The sequence below is a fragment of the Lithobates pipiens genome, unplaced genomic scaffold, assembly GCF_037356315.1.
Source record: "Lithobates pipiens isolate NorthernLeopardFrog02 unplaced genomic scaffold, aLitPip1_a1.2 Scaffold_158, whole genome shotgun sequence".
Classification (NCBI taxonomy): domain Eukaryota; kingdom Metazoa; phylum Chordata; class Amphibia; order Anura; family Ranidae; genus Lithobates; species Lithobates pipiens.
Window position 1 is genome coordinate 43,973 of NW_027507747.1, and position 26,885 is coordinate 70,857.

The window sequence follows — 26,885 nt, forward strand, 5'->3', positions numbered from 1 at the left end:
GTCTGAGGTCTCTATGGTGATCCTATAGACTTCTATAGACTTCACTTTGTGGTGGAGGGAGAAAAAGTCTCTCAGAACGCTCCAATGACATTTCTGTGAATTGGTGACGTCACTATACCGGGTAACATCTCCTCCGCACTGATAGGCTGACCAATGGGAAACGCTGTGAGGTGAGCGGGCAGCCAATGGGCGTGCAGCATGCGGGTGGGGGAAGGAAGCGCCAATTTAATGCGTTTCTCTCTCTCGCTCTCCCCGGACAAGATGGCGGCTGCGGCTTTGTTTGTGCTGAGCGCCGTGTGAGGGGAGAGGGGGAGGAGCCGGAGCCGGAGTCTCACTTCTCTTCCTGCCCGGGAATGGACGGAGGTCGGTGAGAGGAAGGCCGGAGCGGAGCGGAGTGCCGGGGCCGGGGAGCGACATGACAGCAGAGCCCAAGAGGTAGGCCTCACCGCCATACCGGGGCCCCGGAGGGGGAGGAGCCACGCGACTCAGGGCCCCAGAGTGACGGGTAGTGGAGCCCGGGGCCCCATAGTGGGTGGAGCTATCAGAGTGTAGGCCTCAGGAGCCCTACTGTGGGTGGAGCTAGAGCACAGGAGGCCTTGGGGTCCCTATTGTGGGCGGAGCTTCCCACCTGATACCCCCAGAGTGACCCCCAAAGATGGAAACCCCCACAGGGTCCAGTGTGACCCCCCCCTGACAACCGTGATGAGTGACCCTGAATTGTACCCCTACACCCACCTGTGACTGACCTGTGAAGGGTGACCCCCCCCCCCCGGGACTGACATGTCAAGGGTGACCCCGAATTGTACCCCAACACCCCCTGGGACCGACCTGTGATGGGTGACCCCGAATTGTACACCTACACCCTCCTGGGGCCCCCCCGGACCGACCTGTCGGGTGACCCCCAATTGTACCCCTTCACCCTCCTGTGACCCCCCCCCGGGACCGACCTGTGTGTGAAGGGTGACTCCGAATTGTACCCCTACACCTTCCCGTCCTCCGATGTCCCCAGCGCCCCCCCCCCTCCGCGCGCACCGTCCTCCGATGTCCCCAGCGCCCCCCCTCCGCGCGCACCGTCCTCCGATGTCCCCAGCGCCCCCCCCCCTCCGCGTGCACCGTCCTCCGATGTCCCCAGCGCCCCCCCCCCCTCCGCGCGCACCGTCCTCCGATGTCCCCAGCGCCCCCCCCCCCTCCGCGCGCACCGTCCTCCGATGTCCCCAGCGCCCCCCCCCCTCTCCGCGCGCACCGTCCTCCGATGTCCCCAGCGCCCCCCCCTCCGCGCGCACCGTCCTCCGATGTCTCCAGCGCCCCCCCTCCGCGCGCACCGTCCTCCGATGTCTCCAGCGCCCCCCCCTCCGCGCGCACCGTCCTCCGATGTCTCCAGCGCCCCCCCTCCGCGCGCACCGTCCTCCGATGTCTCCAGCGCCCCCCCTCCGCGCGCACCGTCCTCCGATGTCTCCAGCGCCCCCCCTCCGCGCGCACCGTCCTCCGATGTCTCCAGCGCCCCCCTCCGCACGCACCGTCCTCCGATGTCTCCAGCGTCCCCCTCCGCGCGCACCGTCCTCCGATGTCCCCAGCGCCCCCAACCCCCCCGCGCGCGCACCGTCCTCCGATGTCCCCCGCGCGCCCCCACCCCCGCCCGCCCGCGCACCGTCCTCCGATGTCCCCAGCGCCCCCAACCCCCCCGCGCGCGCACCGTCCTCCGATGTCCCCCGCGCGCCCCCACCCCCCCGCCCGCGCACCGTCCTCCGATGTCCCCAGCGCCCCCCAACCCCCCCGCCCGCGCACCGTCCTCCGATGTCCCCAGCGCCCCCCAACCCCCCCGCGCGCGCACCGTCCTCCGATGTCCCCAGCGCCCCGTCCCCGTATAGGTCCCCCGTCCGGTCCTCTGATCCACTCCCGTATAGGTCCCCCGTCCGGTCCTCTGATCCACTCCCGTATAGGTCCCCCGTCCGGTCCTCTGATCCACTCCCGTATAGGTCCCCCGTCCGGTCCTCTGATCACTCCCGTATAGGTCCCCCGTCCGGTCCTCTGATCCACTCCCGTATAGGTCCCCCGTCCGGTCCTCTGATTTCCCCCACCCCTGTCTAGTTCCCTCGGATCGTCCTCTGACCCAACTCACTGCACCTCTACTACAGGGATCTCCAGCTTATAGGTTTCATTGGCCTCTCAGCACCATTCAGAGATTGCTTTTGTATTTTCGGAATAATTTTCCTGTCCACCTCATCCAATCAGAGTGCTCAGCATTCTCCAAATAATGTCTGTCCCAATCAGCCACCTCCTGTGCTCGGTGCTGGAGCGCAGCCGCTCAGCGTGGGACTTGGAAGCCAGTAGAGCGCTGTGGCGGCTGTGTGTGTGTGTAGTGTGGCGGCTGTGTGTGTAGTGTGGCGGCTGTGTGTGTAGTGTGGCGGCTGTGTGTGTGTAGTGTGGCGGCTGTGTGTGTGTGTAGTGTGGCGGCTGTGTGTGTGTGTAGTGTGGCGGCTGTGTGTGTGTGTAGTGTGGCGGCTGTGTGTGTGTGTAGTGTGGCGGCTGTGTGTGTGTGTAGTGTGGCGGCTGTGTGTGTGTGTAGTGTGGCGGCTGTGTGTGTGTGTAGTGTGGCGGCTGTGTGTGTGTGTAGTGTGGCGGCTGTGTGTGTGTGTGTAGTGTGGCGGCTGTGTGTGTGTGTGTAGTGTGGCGGCTGTGTGTGTGTGTGTAGTGTGGCGGCTGTGTGTGTGTGTGTAGTGTGGCGGCTGTGTGTGTGTGTGTAGTGTGGCGGCTGTGTGTGTGTGTGTAGTGTGGCGGCTGTGTGTGTGTGTGTAGTGTGGCGGCTGTGTGTGTGTGTGTAGTGTGGCGGCTGTGTGTGTGTGTGGTAGTGTGGCGGCTGTGTGTGTGTGTGTAGTGTGGCGGCTGTGTGTGTGTGTAGTGTGGCGGCTGTGTGTGTGTGTAGTGTGGCGGCTGTGTGTGTGTGTAGTGTGGCGGCTGTGTGTGTGTGTGTAGTGTGGCGGCTGTGTGTGTGTGTGTAGTGTGGCGGCTGTGTGTGTGTGTGTAGTGTGGCGGCTGTGTGTGTGTGTGTAGTGTGGCGGCTGTGTGTGTGTGTGTAGTGTGGCGGCTGTGTGTGTGTGTAGTGTGGCGGCTGTGTGTGTGTGTGTGTGTGGCGGCTGTGTGTGTGTGTGTGTAGTGTGGCGGCTGTGTGTGTGTGTGTGTAGTGTGGCGGCTGTGTGTGTGTGTGTGTAGTGTGGCGGCTGTGTGTGTGTGTAGTGTGGCAGTGTCTATTCCAGTGTTTATATACTTGGGTACTTTGGTCCAAACTGTAACAAAGCAAAAATAATCAGACCTGGAATTCCTGTTCAGCTCTATCTGTTGAGCCGTGTATTGATTGATTGATTGATTGTCACATTGGGTTATAATGGAATGAGATCCATCCGAGTGCCGAATTTTTTTTTCTGGAGTTCCTCATGTTTTGAGGATGTTCTCAGCTCCTAAATATAATGAAAGTGACCACCATCTGTCAGGTTTTTATTGCTTTCTGTGTCGGGGGCCTGTGTGTCGGGGGGCCTAGGAGGTGGCCCCCCCCCACCCCTGTGTGTCGGGGGGCCTAGGAGGTGGCCCCCCCCCACCCCTGTGTGTCGGGGGGCCTAGGAGGCGGCCCCCCCCCGCCCCTGTGTGTCGGGGGGCCTAGGAGGCGGCCCCCCCCCGCCCCTGTGTGTCGGGGGGCCTAGGAGGCGGCCCCCCCCCGCCCCTGTGTGTCGGGGGGCCTAGGAGGCGGCCCCCCCCCGCCCCTGTGTGTCGGGGGGCCTAGGAGGCGGCCCCCCCCCGCCCCTGTGTGTCGGGGGCCTAGGAGGCGGCCCCCCCGCCCCTGTGTGTCGGGGGGCCTAGGAGGCGCCCCCCCCGCCCCTGTGTGTCGGGGGGCCTAGGAGGCGCCCCCCCCCGCCCCTGTGTGTCGGGGGGCCTAGGAGGCGGCCCGCCCCCGCCCCTGTGTGTCGGGGGGCCTAGGAGGCGCCCCCCCCCGCCCCTGTGTGTCGGGGGGCCTAGGAGGCGCCCCCCCCCGCCCCTGTGTGTCGGGGGGCCTAGGAGGCGCCCCCCCCCGCCCCTGTGTGTCGGGGGGCCTAGGAGGCGGCCCGCCCCTGTGTGTCGGGGGGCCTAGGAGGCGGCCCGCCCCTGTGTGTCGGGGGGCCTAGGAGGCGGCCCGCCCCTGTGTGTCGGGGGGCCTAGGAGGCGGCCCCCCCCCGCCCCTGTGTGTCGGGGGGCCTAGGAGGCGGCCCCCCCCCCCGCCCCTGTGTCGGGGGGCCTAGGAGGCGGCCCCCCCCCGCCCCTGTGTGTCGGGGGGCCTAGGAGGCGGCCCCCCCCGCCCCTGTGTGTCGGGGGGGCCTAGGAGGCTCTCCCCCCCCCGCCCCTGTGTGTCTGGGGGCCTAGGAGGCTCTCCCCCCCCCACCCCTGTGTGTCTGGGGGCCTAGGAGGCTCTCCCCCCCCCACCCCTGTGTGTCTGGGGGCCTAGGAGGCGGCCCGCCCCCGCCCCTGTGTGTCGGGGGGCCTAGGAGGCGCCCCCCCCGCCCCTGTGTGTCGGGGGGCCTAGGAGGCGCCCCCCCCCGCCCCTGTGTGTCGGGGGGCCTAGGAGGCGCCCCCCCCGCCCCTGTGTGTCGGGGGGCCTAGGAGGCGCCCCCCCCGCCCCTGTGTGTCGGGGGGCCTAGGAGGCGGCCCGCCCCTGTGTGTCGGGGGGCCTAGGAGGCGGCCCGCCCCTGTGTGTCGGGGGGCCTAGGAGGCGGCCCGCCCCTGTGTGTCGGGGGGCCTAGGAGGCGGCCCCCCCCGCCCCTGTGTGTCGGGGGGCCTAGGAGGCGGCCCCCCCCCCCGCCCCTGTGTGTCGGGGGGCCTAGGAGGCGGCCCCCCCCCCGCCCCTGTGTGTCGGGGGGCCTAGGAGGCGGCCCCCCCCGCCCCTGTGTGTCGGGGGGCCTAGGAGGCGGCCCCCCCCCCGCCCCTGTGTGTCGGGGGGCCTAGGAGGCGGCCCCCCCCGCCCCTGTGTGTCGGGGGGCCTAGGAGGCGGCCCGCCCCTGTGTGTCGGGGGGCCTAGGAGGCGGCCCCCCCCCCCGCCCCTGTGTGTCGGGGGGCCTAGGAGGCGGCCCCCCCCCCCGCCCCTGTGTGTCGGGGGGCCTAGGAGGCGGCCCCCCCCCGCCCCTGTGTGTCGGGGGGCCTAGGAGGCGGCCCCCCCCCGCCCCTGTGTGTCGGGGGCCTAGGAGGCTCTCCCCCCCCCCGCCCCTGTGTGTCTGGGGGCCTAGGAGGCTCTCCCCCCCCCCACCCCTGTGTGTCTGGGGGCCTAGGAGGCTCTCCCCCCCCCACCCCTGTGTGTCTGGGGGCCTAGGAGGCTCCTCCCTCCCCCCACCCCTGTGTGTCTGGGGGCCTAGGAGGCTCTCCCCCCCCACCCCTGTGTGTCTGGGGGCCTAGGAGGCTCTCCCCCCCCCACCCCTGTGTGTCTGGGGGCCTAGGAGGCTCTCCCCCCCCCACCCCTGTGTGTCTGGGGGCCTAGGAGGCTCTCCCCCCCCACCCCTGTGTGTCTGGGGGCCTAGGAGGCTCTCCCCCCCACCCCTGTGTGTCTGGGGGCCTAGGAGGCTCTCCCCCCCCCACCCCTGTGTGTCTGGGGGCCTAGGAGGCTCTCCCCCCCCACCCCTGTGTGTCTGGGGGCCTAGGAGGCTCTCCCCCCCCCCCCACCCCTGTGTCTGGGGGCCTAGGAGGCTCTCCCCCCCCCCCCCCCCCACCCCTGTGTGTCTGGGGGCCTAGGAGGCTCCCCCCCCCCCCCCCCTGTGTGTCTGGGGGCCTAGGAGGCTCTCCCCCCCCCCCCCCCCCCACCCCTGTGTGTCTGGGGGCCTAGGAGGCTCTCCCCCCCCCCCCCCCCACCCCTGTGTGTCTGGGGGCCTAGGAGGCTCTCCCCCCCCCCCCCCACCCCTGTGTGTCTGGGGGCCTAGGAGGCTCCCCCCCACCCCTGTGTGTCTGGGGGCCTAGGAGGCTCTCCCCCCCCCCCCCCCCACCCTGTGTGTCTGGGGGCCTAGGAGGCTCTCCCCACCCCTGTGTGTCTGGGGGCCTAGGAGGCTCCCCCCCACCCCTGTGTGTCTGGGGGCCTAGGAGGCTCCCCCCCACCCCTGTGTGTCTGGGGGCCTAGGAGGCTCCCCCCCACCCCTGTGTGTCTGGGGGCCTAGGAGGCCCCCCCCCCCACCCCTGTGTGTCTGGGGGCCTAGGAGGCTCCCCCCCACCCCTGTGTGTCTGGGGGCCTAGGAGGCTCTCCCCCCCCCCCCCCACCCCTGTGTGTCTGGGGGCCTAGGAGGCTCTCCCACCCCTGTGTGTCTGGGGGCCTAGGAGGCTCTCCCCCCCCCCACCCCTGTGTGTCTGGGGGCCTAGGAGGCTCTCCCACCCCTGTGTGTCTGGGGGCCTAGGAGGCTCTCCCACCCCTGTGTGTCTGGGGGCCTAGGAGGCTCTCCCACCCCTGTGTGTCTGGGGGCCTAGGAGGCTCCCCCCCACCCCTGTGTGTCTGGGGGCCTAGGAGGCTCCCCCCCCCCACCCCTGTGTGTCTGGGGGCTAGGAGGCTCTCCCACCCCTGTGTGTCTGGGGGCCTAGGAGGCTTCTCCCCACCCCTGTGTGTCTGGGGGCCTAGGAGGCTCTCCCCACCCCTGTGTGTCTGGGGGCCTAGGAGGCTCTCCCCACCCCTGTGTGTCTGGGGGCCTAGGAGGCTCTCCCCACCCCTGTGTGTCTGGGGGCCTAGGAGGCTCTCCCCACCCCTGTGTGTCTGGGGGCCTAGGAGGCTCTCCCCACCCCTGTGTGTCTGGGGGCCTAGGAGGCTCTCCCCACCCCTGTGTGTCTGGGGGCCTAGGAGGCTCTCCCCACCCCTGTGTGTCTGGGGGCCTAGGAGGCTCTCCCCACCCCTGTGTGTCTGGGGGCCTAGGAGGCTCTCCCCACCCCTGTGTGTCTGGGGGCCTAGGAGGCTCTCCCCACCCCTGTGTGTCTGGGGGCCTAGGAGGCTCTCCCCCCCCCCCCCACCCCTGTGTGTCTGGGGGCCTAGGAGGCTCTCCCCCCCCCCCCCACCCCTGTGTGTCGGGGGGCCTAGGAGGCTCTCCCCCCCCCCCACCCCTGTGTGTCGGGGGCCTAGGAGGCTCTCCCCCCCCCCCACCCCTGTGTGTCGGGGGGCCTAGGAGGCTCTCCCCCCCCCCCCCCCCCCCCACCCACCCCTGTGTGTCGGGGGGCCTAGGAGGCTCCCCCCCCCTGTGTGTCGGGGGGCCTAGGAGGCTCCCCCCCCCTGTGTGTCGGGGGGCCTAGGAGGCTCCCCCCCCCCCTGTGTGTCGGGGGCCTAGGAGGCGCGCCCCCCCCCACCCCTGTGTCGGGGGCCTAGGAAGTAGTCCTCCCTCCCTCCTTAGGGAGATCTGAATGATGATGATCGGGGGAGGGTTGAATAGAGATGATGGGATGGAGATGTGAGTGATGAGGTCACATGGTATCCATGGTGACACATCTTACACTCGGATGATGACACATTGTAGCGATTGTGTAGAGCTGATCTTTGGTTTCGGTGTAGCGATTGTTTTCTGGCGATTTCTGTTGAGGTTGTATTAAAGGTGAACTCCGCTGTCAATTGTAATACTGGGGACCCTAAAATGTAATTTAAAGGTGAAGGTTGTTTTTTTTTTTTTTTTATTTTAGTGTTGGACGGAGTGGAGAGGGGCTGGATCACCGGTCGGGTTTTATCACTATTTCCGGCTGTCCCCAGAACAGGAATAGAGGGGAAATCTTCCAATGCCCCCCCTATTCATTCACTTGGTAGTAATTTCCTCTCACTTCCTGTTCTGTCTATGGGACAGCAAGTGAAGGGAAATCTCCTCCCCAATGGGAACACAGATGGCAGAAAATGACCTGACAAAGGTTATGAACTCCACCCCCCTCCCCCTCCCCCCCACTCCATCCAGAGTGAAATGACGATCTTGTTTGATGTAAATCCGTCTGTAAATGTGGGGTATATGGGATAAGAGTGCCCCCTTGTGCCCGATCCTCTCACGCTGAGGTTATTTCTCCCCATGGACGATCTCGGGGCGGTGCAATGATGGACAATCGTGGTGCAATGATGGACAATCGTCTTCAGTGCAGAATGGCGGAGACTCCGGAACATGTATAGATAATATCACACCGTTCATCTGTACAGTTAGGGCCGGTTCACACAGCGAGGCGCGGCGAGGCGTCTCCGACTTGCCTCGCCGCGACCTGCGGGGACCTCAGCGGCGACTTGCAGAGGACTTCTGTATAGAAGTCAATGCAAGTCGCCCCCGAAGTCGCCCAGAAGTAGTACAGGAACCTTTTTTCTGAGTCGGAGCGACTCGAGTCGCTCCTCTCAGAACTGTTCCATTGTACAGAACGGGGGCGACTTGCGGGAGCGAGGCGAGGCGAGCCGTGTCGCCTCGCATCGCCTCGCTGTGTGAACCGGCCCTTATGTGAATGGAATGTCACATTGTACACTTGTAATAACGATCTATGTTGTGATAAAATTCAGATGACACGCCCCCTGCCATGCTGATTTGCAGCCCCAAACACAGTGCAGGCGGTGAATGGGCCTGGGGGGGTGTCTTCTGGGTCTGACTCCTCCCTCCACCAGCCCTTCACTGTACATGATGCTGAGGCTCCTCCCAAGTACTGGAGTTTCAGGGGGAGGGGGAGCCTGCTGGATTGGGTCGGATTGGGTCGTCGGGTAGTGAATGCTGAGAGGCATCCATACATGGATTGGGGGTGTATGGAAGTCGGTTTCCGTGGAACCTTCTTGTATACTTTTACTGCTTGATCCTCGCCCCCGGCTATAGGCTGCAGCACTGATTAGGGGTGGGGGGGGCGAAGAACCCCCGGCTATAGGCTGCAGCACTGATTAGGGGTGGAAGAATCCCAGCTATAGGCTGCAGCACTGATTAGGGGCCAGGGGGGTGGGAAGAACCCCGGCTATAGGCTGCAGCACTGATTGGGGGGGGGGGAGAACCCCTGGCTATAGGCTGCAGCACTGATTAGGGGTGGGGGAAAGACTCCCGGCTATAGGCTGCAGCACTGATGAGGGGTTGGGGCGTACCCCCGACTATAGGCTGCAGCACTGATTTAGGGGGGACAACTCCCAGCTGTAGGCTGCAGCAATGATGGGGGGGGGGGAGGGGGGAAGAGCACCGGGTCCATGATCTCTGATGGAACAACCACCATTTTATTCTCTATGGTGTCTACTAAAAAAAAAGTGTGTGTTTGTGTATGTATGTATATATGTATGTATTTATTTTTTGGGGTTCTAAGTAATTTTCTAGCAAAAAAAATAAATAATTTGAACTTGAAACCAACAAGTCAGAAAAAGGTTTAGTGGTTAAACGTTTTTCACTTTAGTCTATTCCATTGACAGATTGTTACAATGTTTATACTGAAGTTCCACTGATAAAGAAATTTGTGATTCTCGGCAGACTGCCCGTTTTTTTTCTCTTCCTTTCTTTTGGTGGCTTCAGAAGAGCAAAGAGAATTCTCTGCATAGAAAGAATTGTGAAACACTTTAGTCACGATCGCGAAAACTATTCTTGGCGATTAATTGTGCAGCTCTAGGGGCTCCTTCACATCTCTGCTGTCATTATATTAGATAATTCTGTCCTCTCTGCGTGCTCTCTGTATATCGCATTATTCTCCTTGTGTACATCCATGTTTTACATGTATGTATGGGGGTGGGTGGGATAGACTGTATGTATGTGTGTGTATGTATGTGTGTGTATATATATATATATATATATGGGGTATAGACTGTGTATACATGGTGGTGGGGGGAGAGTGTAGACTGTTTATACGGGGGGGAGAGTGTAGACTGTTTATACGGGGGGGAGAGTGTATAGACTGTTTATACGGGGGGGGAGTGTATAGACTGTTTATACGGGGGGGAGTGTATAGACTGTTTATACGGGGGGGGGGAGTGTATAGACTGTTTATACGGGGGGGAGTGTATAGACTGTTTATACGGGGGGGAGTGTATAGACTGTTTATACGGGGGGGGAGTGTATAGACTGTTTATACGGGGGGGGGGAGTGTATAGACTGTTTATACGGGGGGGGGAGTGTATAGACTGTTTATACGGGGGGGGGGGAGTGTATAGACTGTTTATACGGGGGGGGGAGTGTATAGACTGTTTATACGGGGGGGGGGGAGTGTATAGACTGTTTATACGGGGGGGGGAGTGTATAGACTGTTTATACGGGGGGGGGGAGTGTATAGACTGTTTATACGGGGGGGGGGAGTGTATAGACTGTTTTATACGGGGGGGGAGTGTATAGACTGTTTATACGGGGGGGGGAGTGTATAGACTGTTTATACGGGGGGGAGTGTATAGACTGTTTATACGGGGGGGGGAGTGTATAGACTGTTTATACGGGGGGGGAGTGTATAGACTGTTTATACGGGGGGGGGGGGAGTGTATAGACTGTTTATACGGGGGGGAGTGTATAGACTGTTTATACGGGGGGGGAGAGTATAGACTGTTTATACGGGGGGGGAGAGTATAGACTGTTTATACGGGGGGGGAGAGTATAGACTGTTTATACGGGGGGGGAGAGTATAGACTGTTTATACGGGGGGGGGAGAGTATAGACTGTTTATACGGGGGGAGGAGAGAGTATAGACTGTTTATACGGGGGGGGAGAGAGTATAGACTGTTTATACGGGGGGGGGAGAGAGTATAGACTGTTTATACGGGGGGGGAGAGAGTATAGACTGTTTATACGGGGGGGAGAGAGTATAGACTGTTTATACGGGGGGGAGAGAGTATAGACTGTTTATACGGGGGGGGGAGAAGTATAGACTGTTTATACGGGGGGGGGGAGAGAGTATAGACTGTTTATACGGGGGGGGGAGAGAGTATAGACTGTTTATACGGGGGGGGGGAGAGAGTATAGACTGTTTATACGGGGGGGGGGGAGAGAGTATAGACTGTTATACGGGGGGGGAGAGAGTATAGACTGTTTATACGGGGAGGGAGAGAGTATAGACTGTTTATACGGGGGGGGGGAGTATAGACTGTTTATACGGGGGGGGGGAGTATAGACTGTTTATACGGGGGGAGAGAGTATAGACTGTTTTTGTGCGGGGGGGGGGGGGGAGTATAGACTGTGTGATACGTGTGGGGGGGGGGAGTATAGACTGTGTATACGTGGGGGGGAGTATAAACTGTATATGTGGGGAGGGGGACTGCAGACTGATGCTTTTACATTAAATTTTCAGTATCTAGAATGGCTTTGCAGTGCAGAATGTACACGGCATTCCTGAGCTCCAGAAGGGAGGGGATCAGATGTCTACCACTGCCCAGCAGAGAGTGTAATCTGAGACCTGAGTGGAGGGAATGCACACCCTCCTCTACACAGCTGCGGATGTCTATCACAGGTTGTGTGCTGGGAGCTCCCCCCATGGAGTGCACATACTGGTCAGTGAGTGGGTGTATCCTGGAATCCTGGCCTGCTGCAGTGATGTGTGTGCTCCTCTGCAGACGTCCCCCGGCTCCACAGGCTTCAATGTTTTCATTCCTGCTCTGATCATATCTTCTGTTATATGCCAGCGTCCCCACCCCCGATGAGGATCTGGTCAATACACATCCATCATTTCTATTCTATCAGCTCTGAAACCAGTACAGGCAGACTATAATGACCATAGGACTGTATTTGGGGGGGATTGGAATACATTTGGAATAATTGGTATAAATGGAATAAATTGAATTTGTGTTTTTCTTTCTTTCTCTCTCCAGTGAAAGCAAGTTAAACACGTTGGTGCAAAAACTTCACGAATATTTAGCTCCTCGGAGGAGTCGGAGGACACCACTTCACCCAGCAGACAATCCGCCGCCAAGAGTGCGCCAAAGTCTAGATCCTCCCACAGATCCCTCCCCATGGAGACCAGCATGGAAGAGGTACCTGGATGTCCTGTGTGTGTGTGTGGGGGGGGGGGGGGGTGTAACAATATGTGAGGGTACAATGTGTACCTACCGTGTAATGACGCAGCAAGACCTACCTGTGTGCACCCTCCTGGTTTTCTCATTTGATCTGGAAGCTCAGTCGCCTTGTACACGTTCTTTTGGTAAAAATGTTTCCTTCGTGAATGACGTTCCCCCCATCTCCTGACACCATGTTCTTCTCTTCTCCAGGGAGGGTCCTCGGAGAAGTCCAGGCTCCTGGGAACATCTCGCTCAAAAAGGTAATCTGCCAATTTTATATTTTTATTATTCACCTTTGTTGGTTCAGGAAATCAGTCGCTTCAAAGATGATCTCTGCTACCATAGGGGCCTCAATCACGACGGGTTGTGCCACTGCTCTAGTGATGTCCATCACGACGGGTTGTGCCACTGCTCTAGTGATGTCCATCACGACGGGTTGTGCCACTCCGCTAGTGATGTCCATCACGACGAGTTCTGACCAATGGGGGTCATTCTGAAGCCACACCCCTCTCCTTGGTGTAAATGATGCGGATATAGTTAATGATGTCATTGGTTGGTTTCTGTTTGTAGGAAGCCCTCCTTTGTGACGAAGTATGTGGAGTCTGACGAGGATCCCAAAGAAGAGATTGTCATAGCGGACACAAACTCTGACCCTGAGGTGGATATGGAGAGCTTACCTCTAGGTATGTGTGCTCTTCTTCCTTTTACCTTTTTATATTTGGTTCTCTAATACACACTTGTGAGAGTGGGGGGGGGGGGGGGGGGCGGTTTGGTCAGATCCTCAGTCAGATTTTGTTTTTATGTCCCCAGTAGTGAGATTTCCCTCACTTCCTGTGCCCATGACAGGATACCAAACGGAAATGATGAGATGTCTGATGGCGACCAAGGAACGATTGGAGCAGCCATCATTTCTGTCTTCCTGGCCGGGTGGGGAGGGGGGTTGTCGGGTGCCTGCCTTGTCCTCCTGACCTGGGGGGGGGGGGACAACGCCCGCAGCCTGCTGTATCTTCCTGACCTGGGGAAGGGGGGGGGGGGACGCCCGCAGCCTGTCGTGTCTTCCTGACCTGGGGAAATGGGGGGACGCCCGCAGCCTGCCGTGTCTTCCTGGCTCTGGGGGAGGGTGGTGGAGACGTCCGCAGCTTGCCACGTCTTCCTGGCTCGGGAGGGTGCCCGCAGCCTGCCGTGTCTTCCTGGTTCGGGGGAGGGGGGCTGGAGACGTCCGCAGCTTGCCGTTTCTTCCTGGCTTGGGGAGGGGGGGGGGTGCCTGCAGCCTGCTGTGTTCCTAGCTCGGGAGGGGGGGGGCGTCCGCAGCTTGCTGTGTCTTCCTGGCTCGGGGGGGAGGCTCGCAGCCTGCTGTGTTCTTGGCTCGGGAACGGGGGGGGCGTCCGCAGCTTCCTGTGTCTTCCGGGGGGGGGGGGGGGGGGAGGGCGTGTCTGCAGCTTGCCGTGTCTTTTTGGCTCGGGCGTCCGCAGCTTGCCGTGTCTTCCTGGCTCGGGGGGAGGGGGGATGCCCGCAGCCTGCCATGTTCCTGGGCCCAGCGAGCCTTAGTGGCCATTTTATAATGGGATTGACGGAGAACTGCTACCCTGGTGTCACCTCCCACTTCTTAGGGAGTGCAGGTTGTGGTGGGTGGGTGCTGGCCTTTTTAATAAGGGGGTCCCTGATTTCTGTTTTGTGTTGGTGGAAGTGATTATGGTACAGGGATTCCTTCATTCTTTCTCTCACTTTCAGGTACTGTTGTGGTGCAGCCAGAGCCGGTTCTAAATGAGGACAAAGATGACTTCAAAGGACCAGAGTTTAGAAGTCGATGTAAAGTTAAACCTGACCTTTCATTGTCCAAGAAACGTCCAGGTAAGTGGACACAACAGATAGCCCAATGTGTGTCCCCATCTTATACTGAGGTGGTAGTTTTCCGTGTGTTGTAGATGGGACTTTTACTAGGACTGTGATAACACTCGTCGGGTTCTCAGGACTACATAGAAGACTCATGACTCTCTTGTGTGATTTTTTTGCAGAGGACGGTCTCCAAGGAATCGTTAGCTGCACATCATGTGGCCAGCAAGTCAATCACTTTCACAAGGACTCCATTTATAGACACCCGGCTCTCCAGGTCCTCATTTGTAAGGTATGCTCCTTTAGTCCCCTCTGTGTCTTGTCTGCCTTCCCTTTTAATTGGCTTTTGGCAATCATTTTAAGAGTTTAAGGCACAGGGTTTGTATTCTAAGCAGGAGAGTAAAAAAAAAAACTGTGCAGCAGCCTACCTAATACTTATCCTTTCCTGGATTGTTCTGAAATTCCCTTTAAGAACTAAAACATTGAGGTTTTCTATAGTGTGGTCCGGTTGTGAGAAGTGATGTCCCACAGGTGTCCATAAACTGTCTTCTTTATTAGAGGTCGACCGATATATCGGCCGATATTTGCCGTTTTTTAAATAATCGGCATCGGCCGATTGTGCTGATAAAAAGCCGATTTAGAACTACAGCGGGACTTTGAAATGACTTCTGTAAGAAGTCAGTGTGAGTTGCTGAGTCATCATAGCAACACTTCCCTCCTCTCTGGGCTGCCAAGAAAAGAACTAAATGATACAATGTTTACACTTCTGAATGAATGAAATCATCTCTGTGTGTAGAAGTTCTCAGTTTAACCATTTAAAGACTAAATCTTTTCTGACACTTGTTGCTTACAAGTAAAAATCCTGTATTTTCTGCCAGAAAATCACTTAGACCCCCCAAAAATTATATATATTTTTTTAGCAGAGATCCTAGGGAATAAAATAGCGGTTGTTGCAATATTTTATGTCACACGGCATTTGCACAGAGGTCTTTCAAATGCATTTTTTTGGGAAAAAAATACACTATTTAAAAATAAAATAAAAACAGTAAAGTTAGCCCATTTTTTTTTTCGTCCAAAAGTTTTTACCTCCTGTTTTTATTTAATACATAGGTTTTTTTTTTTTTTTTATCTAAATCATACATACAAGTAAACTGATTGGAGGTTTGTTTTGTTTAATAAATGTTTAAATGTAAGAAATTTTCTGTATCACTTATGAAGACTGCTTTCACACTGGAGCGGGCAGGCGTTGATGGTAAAACGCAAGTTTTAGCGGCTCTTTACCATCATTTTAGCGGTGCTATTTGGCTGCTAGTGGGGCACATATAACCCAGCTAGCGGCCAAGGAAGAGGTTAAATGCGCCCATGAAGCACTGCTGCCAAATCGCATTGCATGCGCTTCGGCAGTGGTGCCCATTCATATCAATGGGCAGGAGTGGTGGAGGAGCGGTATACACCACTCCAAACGTGCTGCTTGCAGGACTTTTTTTTAAGATCCTGCCAGCGCATCGCCTCAGTGTGAAAGCACTCCGTCTTTCACACAGACTGCAGGGGAGCCACTTTGCAGGCACTTTACAGGCGCTATTTTTAGCCCAAAAGCTCCTGAAAAACGCCCCAATGGGAAAGGTGTGTTAGATCAAGGGGGATTAAAAAAAATAAAAATAAATAAAAAGGGAAAAAATAAATAAAATAAAATCGGCCTAAAATATCGGCCCAAAAAATCGGCATCATATATCGGCTATCGGCCACCATGATTTCTAAATATCGGCATCGGCCAGAGAAAAACCCATATTGGTCGACCTCTATTCTTTATGTTCCTTGATGGTGTGTCGGTGTAAATTCATCCTCGTTTGCAACTTCTGTCCTGTTTCACCAACATAAGATCCTTTGCTGCACCTTTTGCATTGGATGAGGTCCACCACATTGCTGGAGGTACAGTTGTAAGATCCCATGATATTGAAGGTCCCGTTTGTGTGTGTGTGTGTGTGTGTGTGTGTGTGTGTGTGTGACACTTTTGGATAGATTGATCTGGTTGCATAGTTTGCAGCGCTTTTTTTTGCAGGGTTTGCTTCCATTATTTGTGACTTCATAATCAGAGTGAAGTTTCCTGCTGATTCGTTTGTGTCTGAGGTCGGATGGTTGTCTAAAAGCCAATAATGGGGGGTTGTTGGAATATTCCTTTCAGAGTGTCATCCTCTGTTATAATGGGTTGTAAATCTTTGATTATCTTTTTGATCCCTTCTAGTGCTGGGTTGTATGTGGTGACTAGAGGTACTCGGTTATTTTTTTATTTTTTCTCTGTGTATTGTCACAAACTATCAAACAAACACTGCGCTATCCTTTAAAACAAACAGAAGAAACAGAAGAAGTCCAAAAAAACAGAGATACAGAGTCTCTTATATGTGATATCTGTGTCTGATCCACAGGTGTGCAAGAAATCACCATCCACCTTCTTTACATATAAAGATCATGCAGGCACCACGTGGTATTCCCTTCACCAAGCGAGATATACGCTTACCAGATCTATTGGATCCAAACGAATATACATTCGAAGGATCACAAAAGCTTATATGTTTGTGTGTAGATTTCTCAGCAGTACATTCTCCAAGGGGATTTCAAGTATAACCGTTCCGTTCGTGTACTGGGCAGTAAATTGTCTCCAACCATACACATCCATAAAAATAGTTGAACACATGTAAAGGAAAATGGGGACCAAATAGCGTAATTCCGTTTTTAAAAGAAATTTAATAAAAAGTAGTAAACTCACATGTGTACAGTAGATCAAGCGCTTTTCAAAAAAAACACGGCTGCAGTGGAGTCCCGACGCGTTTCATCCTAGAAGACATCATCTTTATTTTTTTCTCTGTGTATTGGAGGAGATTTTCTCTTTGGGTTTTTAAGGCTGTGTTTATGCTGTTGTTGATGGTTTTCTCTTTGTAACCTTTCTTGTGGAAGGAGTCTGCCAGTGTTCTGAGATGTTTATCTCTGTCTTCTGGGTCTGAACAAATTCGGTGGTATCTGATGGCCTGGCTGTGTATGATGGCCGTTTAGTGTGTTGCGGGTGAAAACTGGAACTGTGAAGATAGCTGCATCGGTCAGTCGGTTTTCTGTATATCGACGTGTGAAGCTTGTGATCCCTGATGTATACTGTAGTGTCTAGGAAGTTGACGTGTGTTTGAATAATATGTGACGAACGCGGGTGTCAGATCCCTGCCCTCCTCACTAACTGGCGACAAAGGACCGGCCAACCCCACACCCCGCTGTCACTTACGTAACAATGCCACACTCAGCTGCACCCAGCACAAAGATTTTCCAGCTTGCGGGACCACAGTCTAGGTGCGGGCAGCCTGAGAACGATTGTCACTGGGCTAATTACACAATTAACCCTTTAACTGCCACCGCCCCCGTTTGAAAGACAGAGCCGGGGGGACTTGTAATTTTAGCAATACCAATTATAAGTTTAGAATAAGCGCCTGCAACACACACTGCCACCACAGACAGGTCTGCTCAGCGTTTATAGTTTGCATCAAGAGCTTTAAAGACAAGGTTAACACTTTTCAACATAAGGATTTATTATGAAAAGGTCAAGGTTGGTGCGAATAAAACATTTACAGAAAAAGGATGTTTCAAAAAATAAAGATAATATAATTGACGTGTTTGGAAAAAATTAAAATCTTCCTTTACAAGCCACAGGTCCCTCCCCTCTCTTCTGGTCTGCCACTAAACTGCAGCATAAGGTGGGGTGCGGGGATATACGGGGCTGTCCAATCTCCTGAATTACCATCACGTGTCCCCCAACACAGTGCTTGTCATCCTAGAGGAGACCAGAGCCCACTAAATTCCTCCACTACTTTCCAAGGTCTTTATCATTGTATCCCATAATAACCAAACCATTTGGGGGAGAATGTTAGGAGAGGGAGTAATGCTCACATCCTGTGTAGGAAGTGAGAGCTCCCGCCGTACATCTAACATTCTCCTTCTCTCAATCTTTCTCTTCAGACTTGCTTTAAATATTACATGAGTGACGACATCAACCGCGACGCCGATGGGATGGATGAGCAGTGCAGGTGGGTAGCAGAGCGCACTCTTTATCTGGTTGTACAATGTATAGAAATGAAGTGTCCTCCTCCAAGTAGAATTATTATTTCAGGTTTGGTGAACTCGCATTTTATTGCCATAAATAAAAATGGTGGTCAGTGAGATCATTTGACTGAGATGAAGCCGATTTTTTGTCTGGCACTTTCGGAATACGTGATTGATCCCGAAGGGAAATGACCAAGATAGTTAGTTACATTCTACAAAGACAACAAAACCATAACAAGACCCAACAGGAAAACGATGGGGAGAAACGCTTCATGAATTAAAAAAAAAATAGCAAAGTTAGCCCAATTTTTTTTGTATAATGTGAAAGATGCTGATATGCCGAGTAAATAGATACCTAACATATCGCACTTTAAAATTGCACACACTTGTGGAATGGTGTCAAATGTTGGTACTTAAAAAATCTCCATCTACGATGCCTATTTAAAGTTAGAGGAGGTCTTGGGCTAGAATTATCGCTCTAATGATCGCAGTGATACCTCACATGTGTTTTATTTTTACTCATTCGATGTCTTTTTTATTCCTATTAAAAGGAATGTAAACATCCCATGTAATAGGAATAGTGTGTATGGAGAGATGTGGGTTCTATAAGACCCCCCCCCACGCCCCCATATCTCTCCTTCAGGCTGGAAAGACCGTAATAAAAAAAACGGTCTCCTGCCTTTCGTCCCCGGAATTGATTACTTCTGCCGGCCCGGACATAGCGTCATTATGTCGCGCCTGGGCCTCCGAGGGTCATAGAGATGGCTGAAGACCACACTAGAAATCACTATGCTCAACTTCCGGCGACGACCGTCCCGTTCTCCAGCTCAACGATTGCACTGGCGAGCCAGTAGAAGCACTGGAGGGTGGGGGGGGGGGGGGGAGACAGAACAGCCCTCCCACCGCCGCCTGTAAGAATGATCGAGCGGATGAACTGCCGCTATGATTATTCTTGCGGTGCAGGAAATTGCCGACCAAAAAAGATATTTGGATGATTCATTTAGCTGCACCCATTGTTCAGATATCCTCACTTAACCACTTACCGACCGCTATATATATATATATATATATATATATATAACGGCACAGCTGAGCAAGTGGGCGTACAGGTACGTCCCTTTTGAATTTCCCGCTGTGTGAGCCACCCTGCCGGGAGCTCCGTGAGTAGAATTTTGGGTCCCGCGGGGATACCTGCGATGGTCTCATGGAGCTGAAGAATGGGGATATGCTAATGTAAACAACCATCTCCCCATTCTGCCTAGTGACAGTGTCACTGATCTCTGCTCCCTGTGATGGGAAGCGGTGATCAGTGATGTCATTCGTAGCCACACTCCCCAAGACACACTTAACCCCTCCCTAGCCCCTTAGTGGTTAACCCCTTCACTGCATTTTTACAGTAAGAAATTCAGTTTTTTAGCATTGATCGCTGTATTAATGCCAATGGTCCCAAAAATGTGTCAAAATTGTCCGATGTGTACACAATGTCGCAGTCTTGATAAAAATCGCAGATAAATAAAAAAAATTTAAATGTCATAAAACGAACCCCTATTTTCTGGACGCTATCACTTTTGCGCAAACCAATCATACACTTATTGCGTTTTTTTTACTATGTAGAATATGTATCGGCCTAAACTGAGGGGGAAAAAAAAAGTATATTTTTTGGGGATATTTATAGCAAAAAGTAAAAAATGTGCTTTTTCAAAATTGTCACTATATTTTTGTTTATAGTGCAAAAAAATAAAAACCGCAGAGGTGATCAAATACCACCAAAAAAAAACTCTACTTATGGGGGGGAAAAAAAGGACGTAAATTTTGTTTGGGAGCCACGTCGCATGACCGCACAATTGTCATTTAAAGCGACTCGGTGCCGAATCACAAAAAGTGCTCTGGTGAGGAAGGGGGTAAATCCTTCCGGGCCTGAAGTGGTTAAAGGACGACATATGATGTACCTTTGGCTGGGAAGTGGTAAAATAGGACAAATAACAGTAAAAATACCATAATGCAATTGTTACACCACTCTCTTTAACATTGCCCAAAAATCATTGGAAATAGTTGTCCTAATACCAACATAATATAAAAAGGACATGACAAATCTTTCGTAAAGCAGATGAAATCCGGCCCATGGAGGAGAATGATCTCATTTGATTGCTGTAAGTGTGAGACTGGCTGTAGTTCTCCGATTTAACTTTGCTCTCTTGTGTCTAGGTGGTGTGCTGAAGGAGGGAATCTCATTTGCTGCGATTTCTGCCACAATGCCTTCTGCAAGACCTGCATCCTCCGGAACCTTGGTCGGAGAGAGCTCTCCACTATTATGGATGAAGAAAGCAAATGGCGATGTTATATTTGCCAGCCGGAGCCCTTGGTGGACTTGGTATCGGGGTGTAACACTGTGTTTGACAACTTAGAGACACTGTTGCAGCAAAATAAAAAGAAAATTAAGGGAGAGACTGACAAGGGCAAGGTGTGTGACCAAAATCAGAAAACCTCAAGCTGTAATGGACAAGAGAAACATTCTAGTTCCTATTCTGGTGTAATATCCTATTCCTACAAAGCACTTATGGTGCCTAAAGAAATGCTAAAAAAAACAAAGCGAATAGTGGAGACGACCACCAATTTAAATAAAAGCTTCATGAAATTTCTACAGCAGGAATCTGAAAATACGGTTATTAACTCCAGCACTAAAGTAAGGCAGCTGAAGGCCTTTAAATCCATCTTGGGAGACTTGAAGAAGGCCCACGAAGCGCTGGAGGAACGTTTGGCCTTCGAGCTTGCCTCTGCTCAAAGAAAAAGCTCCTCAAAGAAAAGCAAAGATGTGACCAGTGAGCCAAAACATTCAAAAGAGAGAAAAACGAACGAACAGGACACCGAACGCCAGAGATCCTTGACTAAAGTGCGTGACGGGGAAAAGGTGACCAATTGTGAAAGTGGAAAGCACAAGGCCTCTGAAGAGAGCCCAGGGAAAGCCCAGAATGGGAAGCCGATTGAAGTTCTGGATGATGTGGAAGACATGGAAGACAATGAGGTGCAGGAGGTGGAAGGAGATGAGGTGGAAGGCAAGGAGGTGGAAGGCAATGAGATGAAGGAGGTGGAAGCGTCCTCGAAGAATGATGCTTCTATGGAGGTGGAGGATGTGGAGCTGGTGGAGGACCCCTTGGAAATGGACAATAAAACTGCTAATGAAGAAAAGGAAGAGCAGGGAGAAGAACAAGAGCAGAAAAACTCGGACATCGATTCTGATGTGGAAGAGCAGAGCCCTAAATCACAGCAAAGCAGAAAGAAAAAGGCCACTGAGAAATCACGACATGCCGCAGGTGAAGGTAAGAGGAGAAACTCTGAGAAGACCAGTAAGGAGGCCGTGTCTGGTGCCGAGTCGCAGGATGAAAACTCAAGGTCAAAGTCATCACCAAAAGATTCCAAATCGCGCACTTCTCAGAATACCAAAAAAGACCAGTCATTTGACTCCAACGCTGGAGAAGCTTTGGACATGGACATAGTTTCTGTCCCCTCTTCTGTCCCTGAAGATATATTTGACAGCCTGGATTCCGCGATTGAAGCTCAGAACGCTCTAAATGAGTCAAAAAGTAGCAAAAAAGATGAAAAAGAGCCTAAAACACCAGTTAAAAAGGAGTTGATTCTGAAATTGACCCCGTTATCCTTCTCCAAGAGATCGAAGCGCTCCGAGAGCACTCCATCACAGAGAGGCAAAGGGTCTGGAAGTGATGAGGCCAGGAGCTCCGGAAATGAGCATTCATCTGACAATGAAGACCCCAAGCGACGCAAATCTCCGCGAGTTAAAACCACACCCAAGCGACGTCAGAATGAAGTGCCCACTTTGTCTAATACGGAGGAGGAAAATGGTGCTGATAAGGAAAAGTCTAAAAGTGAGCCCTCAAGGAAGAGGAAAGAGAAGACGACCTCCTTAGACAGCCCTGCCACTTCAAAAAGTAGAAAAGCTAAAAAATTTGATGAGAAGACACCAAAAAGTGGTTCTGATTCTGACGAAATGCCTGACATCTTGAAAAAGGCAGGTTTGATGAGCAACTCCTCCTCTGAACCCGAGAGCGGTGCTGAGACCAAATCGGCCAAGGAGAAGGACGGCCAGAAAGGTGGAGGGAAGAGAAAGCGAAAGAGTTCCAGTTCTGGCACCGAGGTGACCAAACGACAAACCAGAAACTCAACTGCTGCAAAGAAACAAGACCACTCAGACTCCTCCAACTATGACTCCGAGCTGGAGAAGAAGATCGAGAAGTTAGGTAATATCGAGGATGCCAAGAAATCCGCCAAGAAGAAATACAAGAGCTACCAAGAAAGTGGCTCTTCTGCTGAGGAAAGGGGCCGCAAAAAAAGCAAAACCGCTAAGGAGCGCAGCAAGAGTAAGGAGCGCAGCAAAAGCAAGAAGGCAAAGAAACAATCGGCCTCCTCTTCTGACTTGTCGGAGGAAAGCCAAGATAATGCAAGCCATAACTCGGAGGACGGCAGCGAGGACGAGCAAAAGATGAAACCCTTGGTAGAAAATGAAGTCCTAACAAAAGCGGAGTTCTGCCAGTCATCAGGTACTTTCCTGCCTTATACTATTCATATCCCGATAAGCATTTCCTATGTTCAGTAGCTCCATCCAGTGGTCATATTATGCTATTGTCCTGAGACTAGCCTAGTAACATTCCATTTTACCGGTTTTCACACAACAAATGTACATCGCAGGATAAACCGCTCAGATTTTTTGTTTAAATTTACCTCTTAAAGTGGAACTATATTACATCTGAGCACCAAAAACACTATTTAATTCATTTTTATTATTCAAAGCAAACTCCCTTATCCAGCCATGTCTCCATGCTTTATTTTGTTGAGGAACACTATAAAAAAACACCCCTCTATTGTTTTCTAGCTGTGGCCATCTTGCCTCACTTGCTTTATGGATGTTTCCAAACATGTATCCATTACTTCTGCCTTACTTCCTGGACAGACTTTAGGAAGGAGTAGACCAGAGTGTAGATGATGCAGGGTGTGTGCGCTAATAAGATCAGCTGGTCAACTCCTTCCTGTGTTGTGACCTCTAGTCTGTCCAGCAAGTAAGGCAGAAGTAATGGAATGTTTTGAAACCTCCATAAAGGCAGTGAGTTAAGGGTCTGTAGAATAAACGGAAAGCTGTTTTATTTTGGCAAAAGTAGATTAATGCTTTATTGGTACATAGGGGAGCTGGAATTCAGATTCAGTTCTGCTCACTTGTCTTGTTTCCCATGTGTCATCTTTTATTAAACAGCGGGGCGATGGCTGGGATCGGCCGGATTAGTAAACAGCGGGGCGATGGCCGGGATCGGCCGGATTAGTAAACAGCAGGGCGATGGCCGGGATCGGCCGGATTAGTAAACAGCGGGGCGATGGCCGGGATCGGCCGGATTAGTAAACAGCGGGGCGATGGCCGGGATCGGCCGGATTAGTAAACAGCGGGGCGATGGCCGCGATCGGGCCCAAGCCGCTGCTCTGTCCATACAGGTGCAGCTCGGCTCCGCCCCACCCCTGCCCTCTCCTAATTGGCTCACTGCGATTGACAGTGGGAGCCAATGTGGCAGCAGAAACCCTGGAGAGCCAAGGCTCTCGTGCAAATTGCTGGATTGCGATGGGCTTAGGTAAGTGTTAGAGGGGTGGGGCTGCTGCTCATGCATGCACTAGTTCTGGTAACCTGGGGGCGCAACCAAAGGGATAATTTGTAGGGATTTCCTCTCGCTTCCTGTTTGGCTATGCGACAGAAGTGAGGGGAAATCACTGCAATGGGACATATGGGGAAAAAAAATAAACTTGACGTGTTATAACCCTCCCTTACCCCATCCAGAATGAAAACACAAGTTTTGCCTAGAGTGCTACTTTATCATGCATGTTATACTGCCACCAGCAGGAGGATTTGACATTGGCAAGCAAGCGGTAGGCTAGCTCAGGATAAACCCCACCCACCCCCGACATGCTTCAGTTTGCCTGTGCCCTATGAGGATGGATATCTTCTCTTCAGCTCTTTTGTGTAAATTAATAACCCTCCACACACACTACTTTCCTATCACCTTTTTATTAACTTTTAGTCAATACTTCTATCTTCAAGTTATTTGACATGGCCGTCCTCAACCTGGCCTCTGGACCTCGCTAGCCTGGACACGGCAGAATTGGCCCACAGGTGACCTTTTTGTTTTGCATTGGGGCTTTCCCTACTTCGTCTTTCAGGACAGCACCTCTGAGAGACCTCTGCTCCTCCCTTCTCAGAAAACACCGCCTCCATCGGAGATTTAAATCACGCCATCCCTCCAGCCCATCAGTTTCGGTGTTTCCTCCAATGAGGAGACATCTCTAGGAACCTGGGACTTTTTCAGCTGGGGAGGTTAAGGCCGGTGTTGTCCTACAAAGGAGAGACAGGTCTCTCGTGCATGACAGCAGATCTGGGGAGTCCGTTACTTGCAGTGACATTGCGCACCCTGTCCTCCCTTGGGGAATGTGGAGGCCTGGGCACTCGTTTTCAGCAGCCCGGGGAAGGTGATGCGGAGTTGTCTGAGTTCCCTTAACTCTAGGGCGGCCAGCATGGAGTTCAAGGCTGGAACGGATGGCGGGTGACGTCATTTCCGGCAGGGGAGGACACTTCCGCTTGACCCGTGGTCTTCCGGTTCCGGGCCGCGGGATTAATGAGCGGCGCGATGGCTGTTGTGGGCTCCATTAAAGCTGTAGTGACAGAGGAGCAGTCTGAGGTGGACCACGCTTATTTTCTGGCTTGAGGGATGTCGGAGACAAACGGTTTCCGTTCTGTGCCCGCTGACGCCAGCACCAGCCAGACTAAGGCAAGTGGAACCCTGGGGTGGTGTTCCCTTACCATCTTCCCACCTAGCTCCCCGAGTGAATCCCCCCTCTTGGTGGTCAGAGGGGAGGAGGTGTACATCTGGGATCTTGGTGGTGGTGGTGGTGGTCTGTCCTGGGGGCGGGGGGAATGGATTACACTCCTGGTGTCAGTCTAGTGTTTTATTTTTACACTAGCAGATGCCGTGCTGGGTTTCACTGAAAAATACAGGCTCTCTCATACTTCCAAAAAAGTACCCATCATGTAGGAGTACTTTAGGGGAGTCCTGAGGAAAGGTTTTGTGCAGGATTTGCATGGAGGGTTTGATCAAGGAACATTCTACGGAACAAAGTTCTGACCTGGCGGCTTCTGTTAAAGAGCTTTCTAGCACCTTCCAATCTTTTAAAGCGGCGTTTGAAAATTTTCAACCTATGCAACCCCCAGCTAGTCCTCTGCCAGCGAAGCAAGATGTTGCACCTGGTCCATTGGCAGGCCCCTCCGCTAGTGAAGGGTTACCTGGGGGAGCTAGAGAGGCCTTATAGGATGAACCTGACAGCACATCCTCAGACTCCTCAAGGGAGTCAGACAGAGGTGGTGGATAGCGAGTTCTCCAGAAACTCCCGATACAAACTCTCCTTGGAGGAAGTGGAAGAGCTCCTGGGAGCCATCCACACCACTCTAAGTGTCCAAGAGGAGAAAAAAAAATTGCTGTCTCTCCGTGATCAGATGTACAAGGATTTTGGAGAGCAAAAGAAAAGGGTCTTTCTGGTCCATGAGGTCCTTTTATCGACACCATTAAAAGGGAATGGTGAGACTCAGAAAGCAAGCCTTTCTTTTCTAGAGCATTAAAGCTCAGATTCCCTTTTTCAGAGGATGAAGCAGCCATGTGGAACAAGTCGCCTAGACTGGATGCAGCTTTTTCTCGGGTATCCAGGAAGACAGACTTGGCTTTTGAAGATATGGGGGTGCTAGACAAGAGGATGGATTCCCTCCTCAAGTCCTGGGATTTCTCTCTAGGCAATCTTAAGCCTGCCATGGCACGTAAGATGGAGCACTGGCTAACGCATATAAAAGCACATATCAATCTCCTACAAAAGATTTTGGCTGGATTCCATTTTTTCCATGAAAATACTGATTCCTCCGAATTGCTACATGGCGTCCCTTAGATCTATGTACGCCATCTGCACATTCCGATCGCAGAAGACAATCAGAGGTTCCTCCAGACTAGCAGTAAGGCCCGGGGAAGAAATAGTACATCTTCGGTTTCGAGCCCTCTCCTTTGGGCTATCCTCTTCTCCCCGGATATTCACCAAAGTTATGGTGGAGACTGGCGACTACGACTTCAGGGAGTCTCAGTGAGCGCATGCCCGGGCGATCTGCTCCTTTTTGCTCCTTCACCGGAGCAACTGGTCCAGGATTTGCAGGTAGCAAGGAGTGTGTTGGAGCATCTGGGATGGCTATTAAATTTGAAGAAATCCAACCTGGTTCTATCCCAGAGGGTTACCATCCTAGGTTACATTTTGGACTCAACCCAGTGGAGCGTTTTCCTTCCAAAAGAAAAAATTGTGAAAGTAGACAAAGCCTTGGCAGTTCTACAAAGCAACGTCAGCTTTGGGATTACTGACGGCTACCCCTCCAGCTGTAAGGTGGGCAGGACTGCACTTCTGCCTTTTGCAGTTCATTCTGGAAGTTTGGGACCACACTCAAAGGTCCTTGTATTCAACTGTGCTCATTCCAATACGGGTGAAGAGGTCCTTGTGGTGGAGAAAGGCAGCAAATCTATCCCAGGGTCTGGAATGGGTACTGCCAGTGTCCAAGATCATCACAACAGATGCAAGCGGCATGGGTTGGGGAGCACACCTGGGGTCGAGTCTGACACAAGGATCCTGTGGAGTCGAGGATGCATGGAAGTCCTCGAACTGTAGAGAGCTGAGAGCCATTTCCCTGACTCTCAGCGACTTCCAGCAGGAGCTTCGGGGCATCACGTCCAGGTCTGCTCAGACTATTTCTAAGCAGTTGCTTTTACATCAGCAGACGGGGGCACCAGAAGCAGTTCCCTTTGGGGTCTAACTGAAACAATATTCAAATGGACCGAGGTCATGGTGCTCGCTATCTGCAGTACACCTAAAAGGGGAGTTAAATCAGATGGCATATTTCCTCAGCTGGAGGAAGCTGAGGGAGAGCGACTGGTTCCCATGTCAAGTCATCTACAGGATGATATCCAGAAGTGGGGGG

The 26,885-nt window shown here is 53.5% G+C and overlaps 1 protein-coding gene across 1 annotated transcript in view; it reads left to right on the forward strand.

Annotated features, from left to right (window-relative positions):
• Positions 1-415: 415 nt before the first annotated feature.
• Positions 416-26,885, forward strand: part of ATRX (ATRX chromatin remodeler) — an 86,967-nt gene continuing 60,497 nt past the window's right edge. The window contains 9 exon segments of the mRNA XM_077479342.1: positions 416-435; positions 11,741-11,784; positions 11,787-11,902; positions 12,137-12,186; positions 12,497-12,609; positions 13,658-13,777; positions 13,942-14,051; positions 17,756-17,823; positions 20,045-22,392. Coding sequence (XP_077335468.1) covers positions 416-435; positions 11,741-11,784; positions 11,787-11,902; positions 12,137-12,186; positions 12,497-12,609; positions 13,658-13,777; positions 13,942-14,051; positions 17,756-17,823; positions 20,045-22,392 — 2,989 coding nt within the window.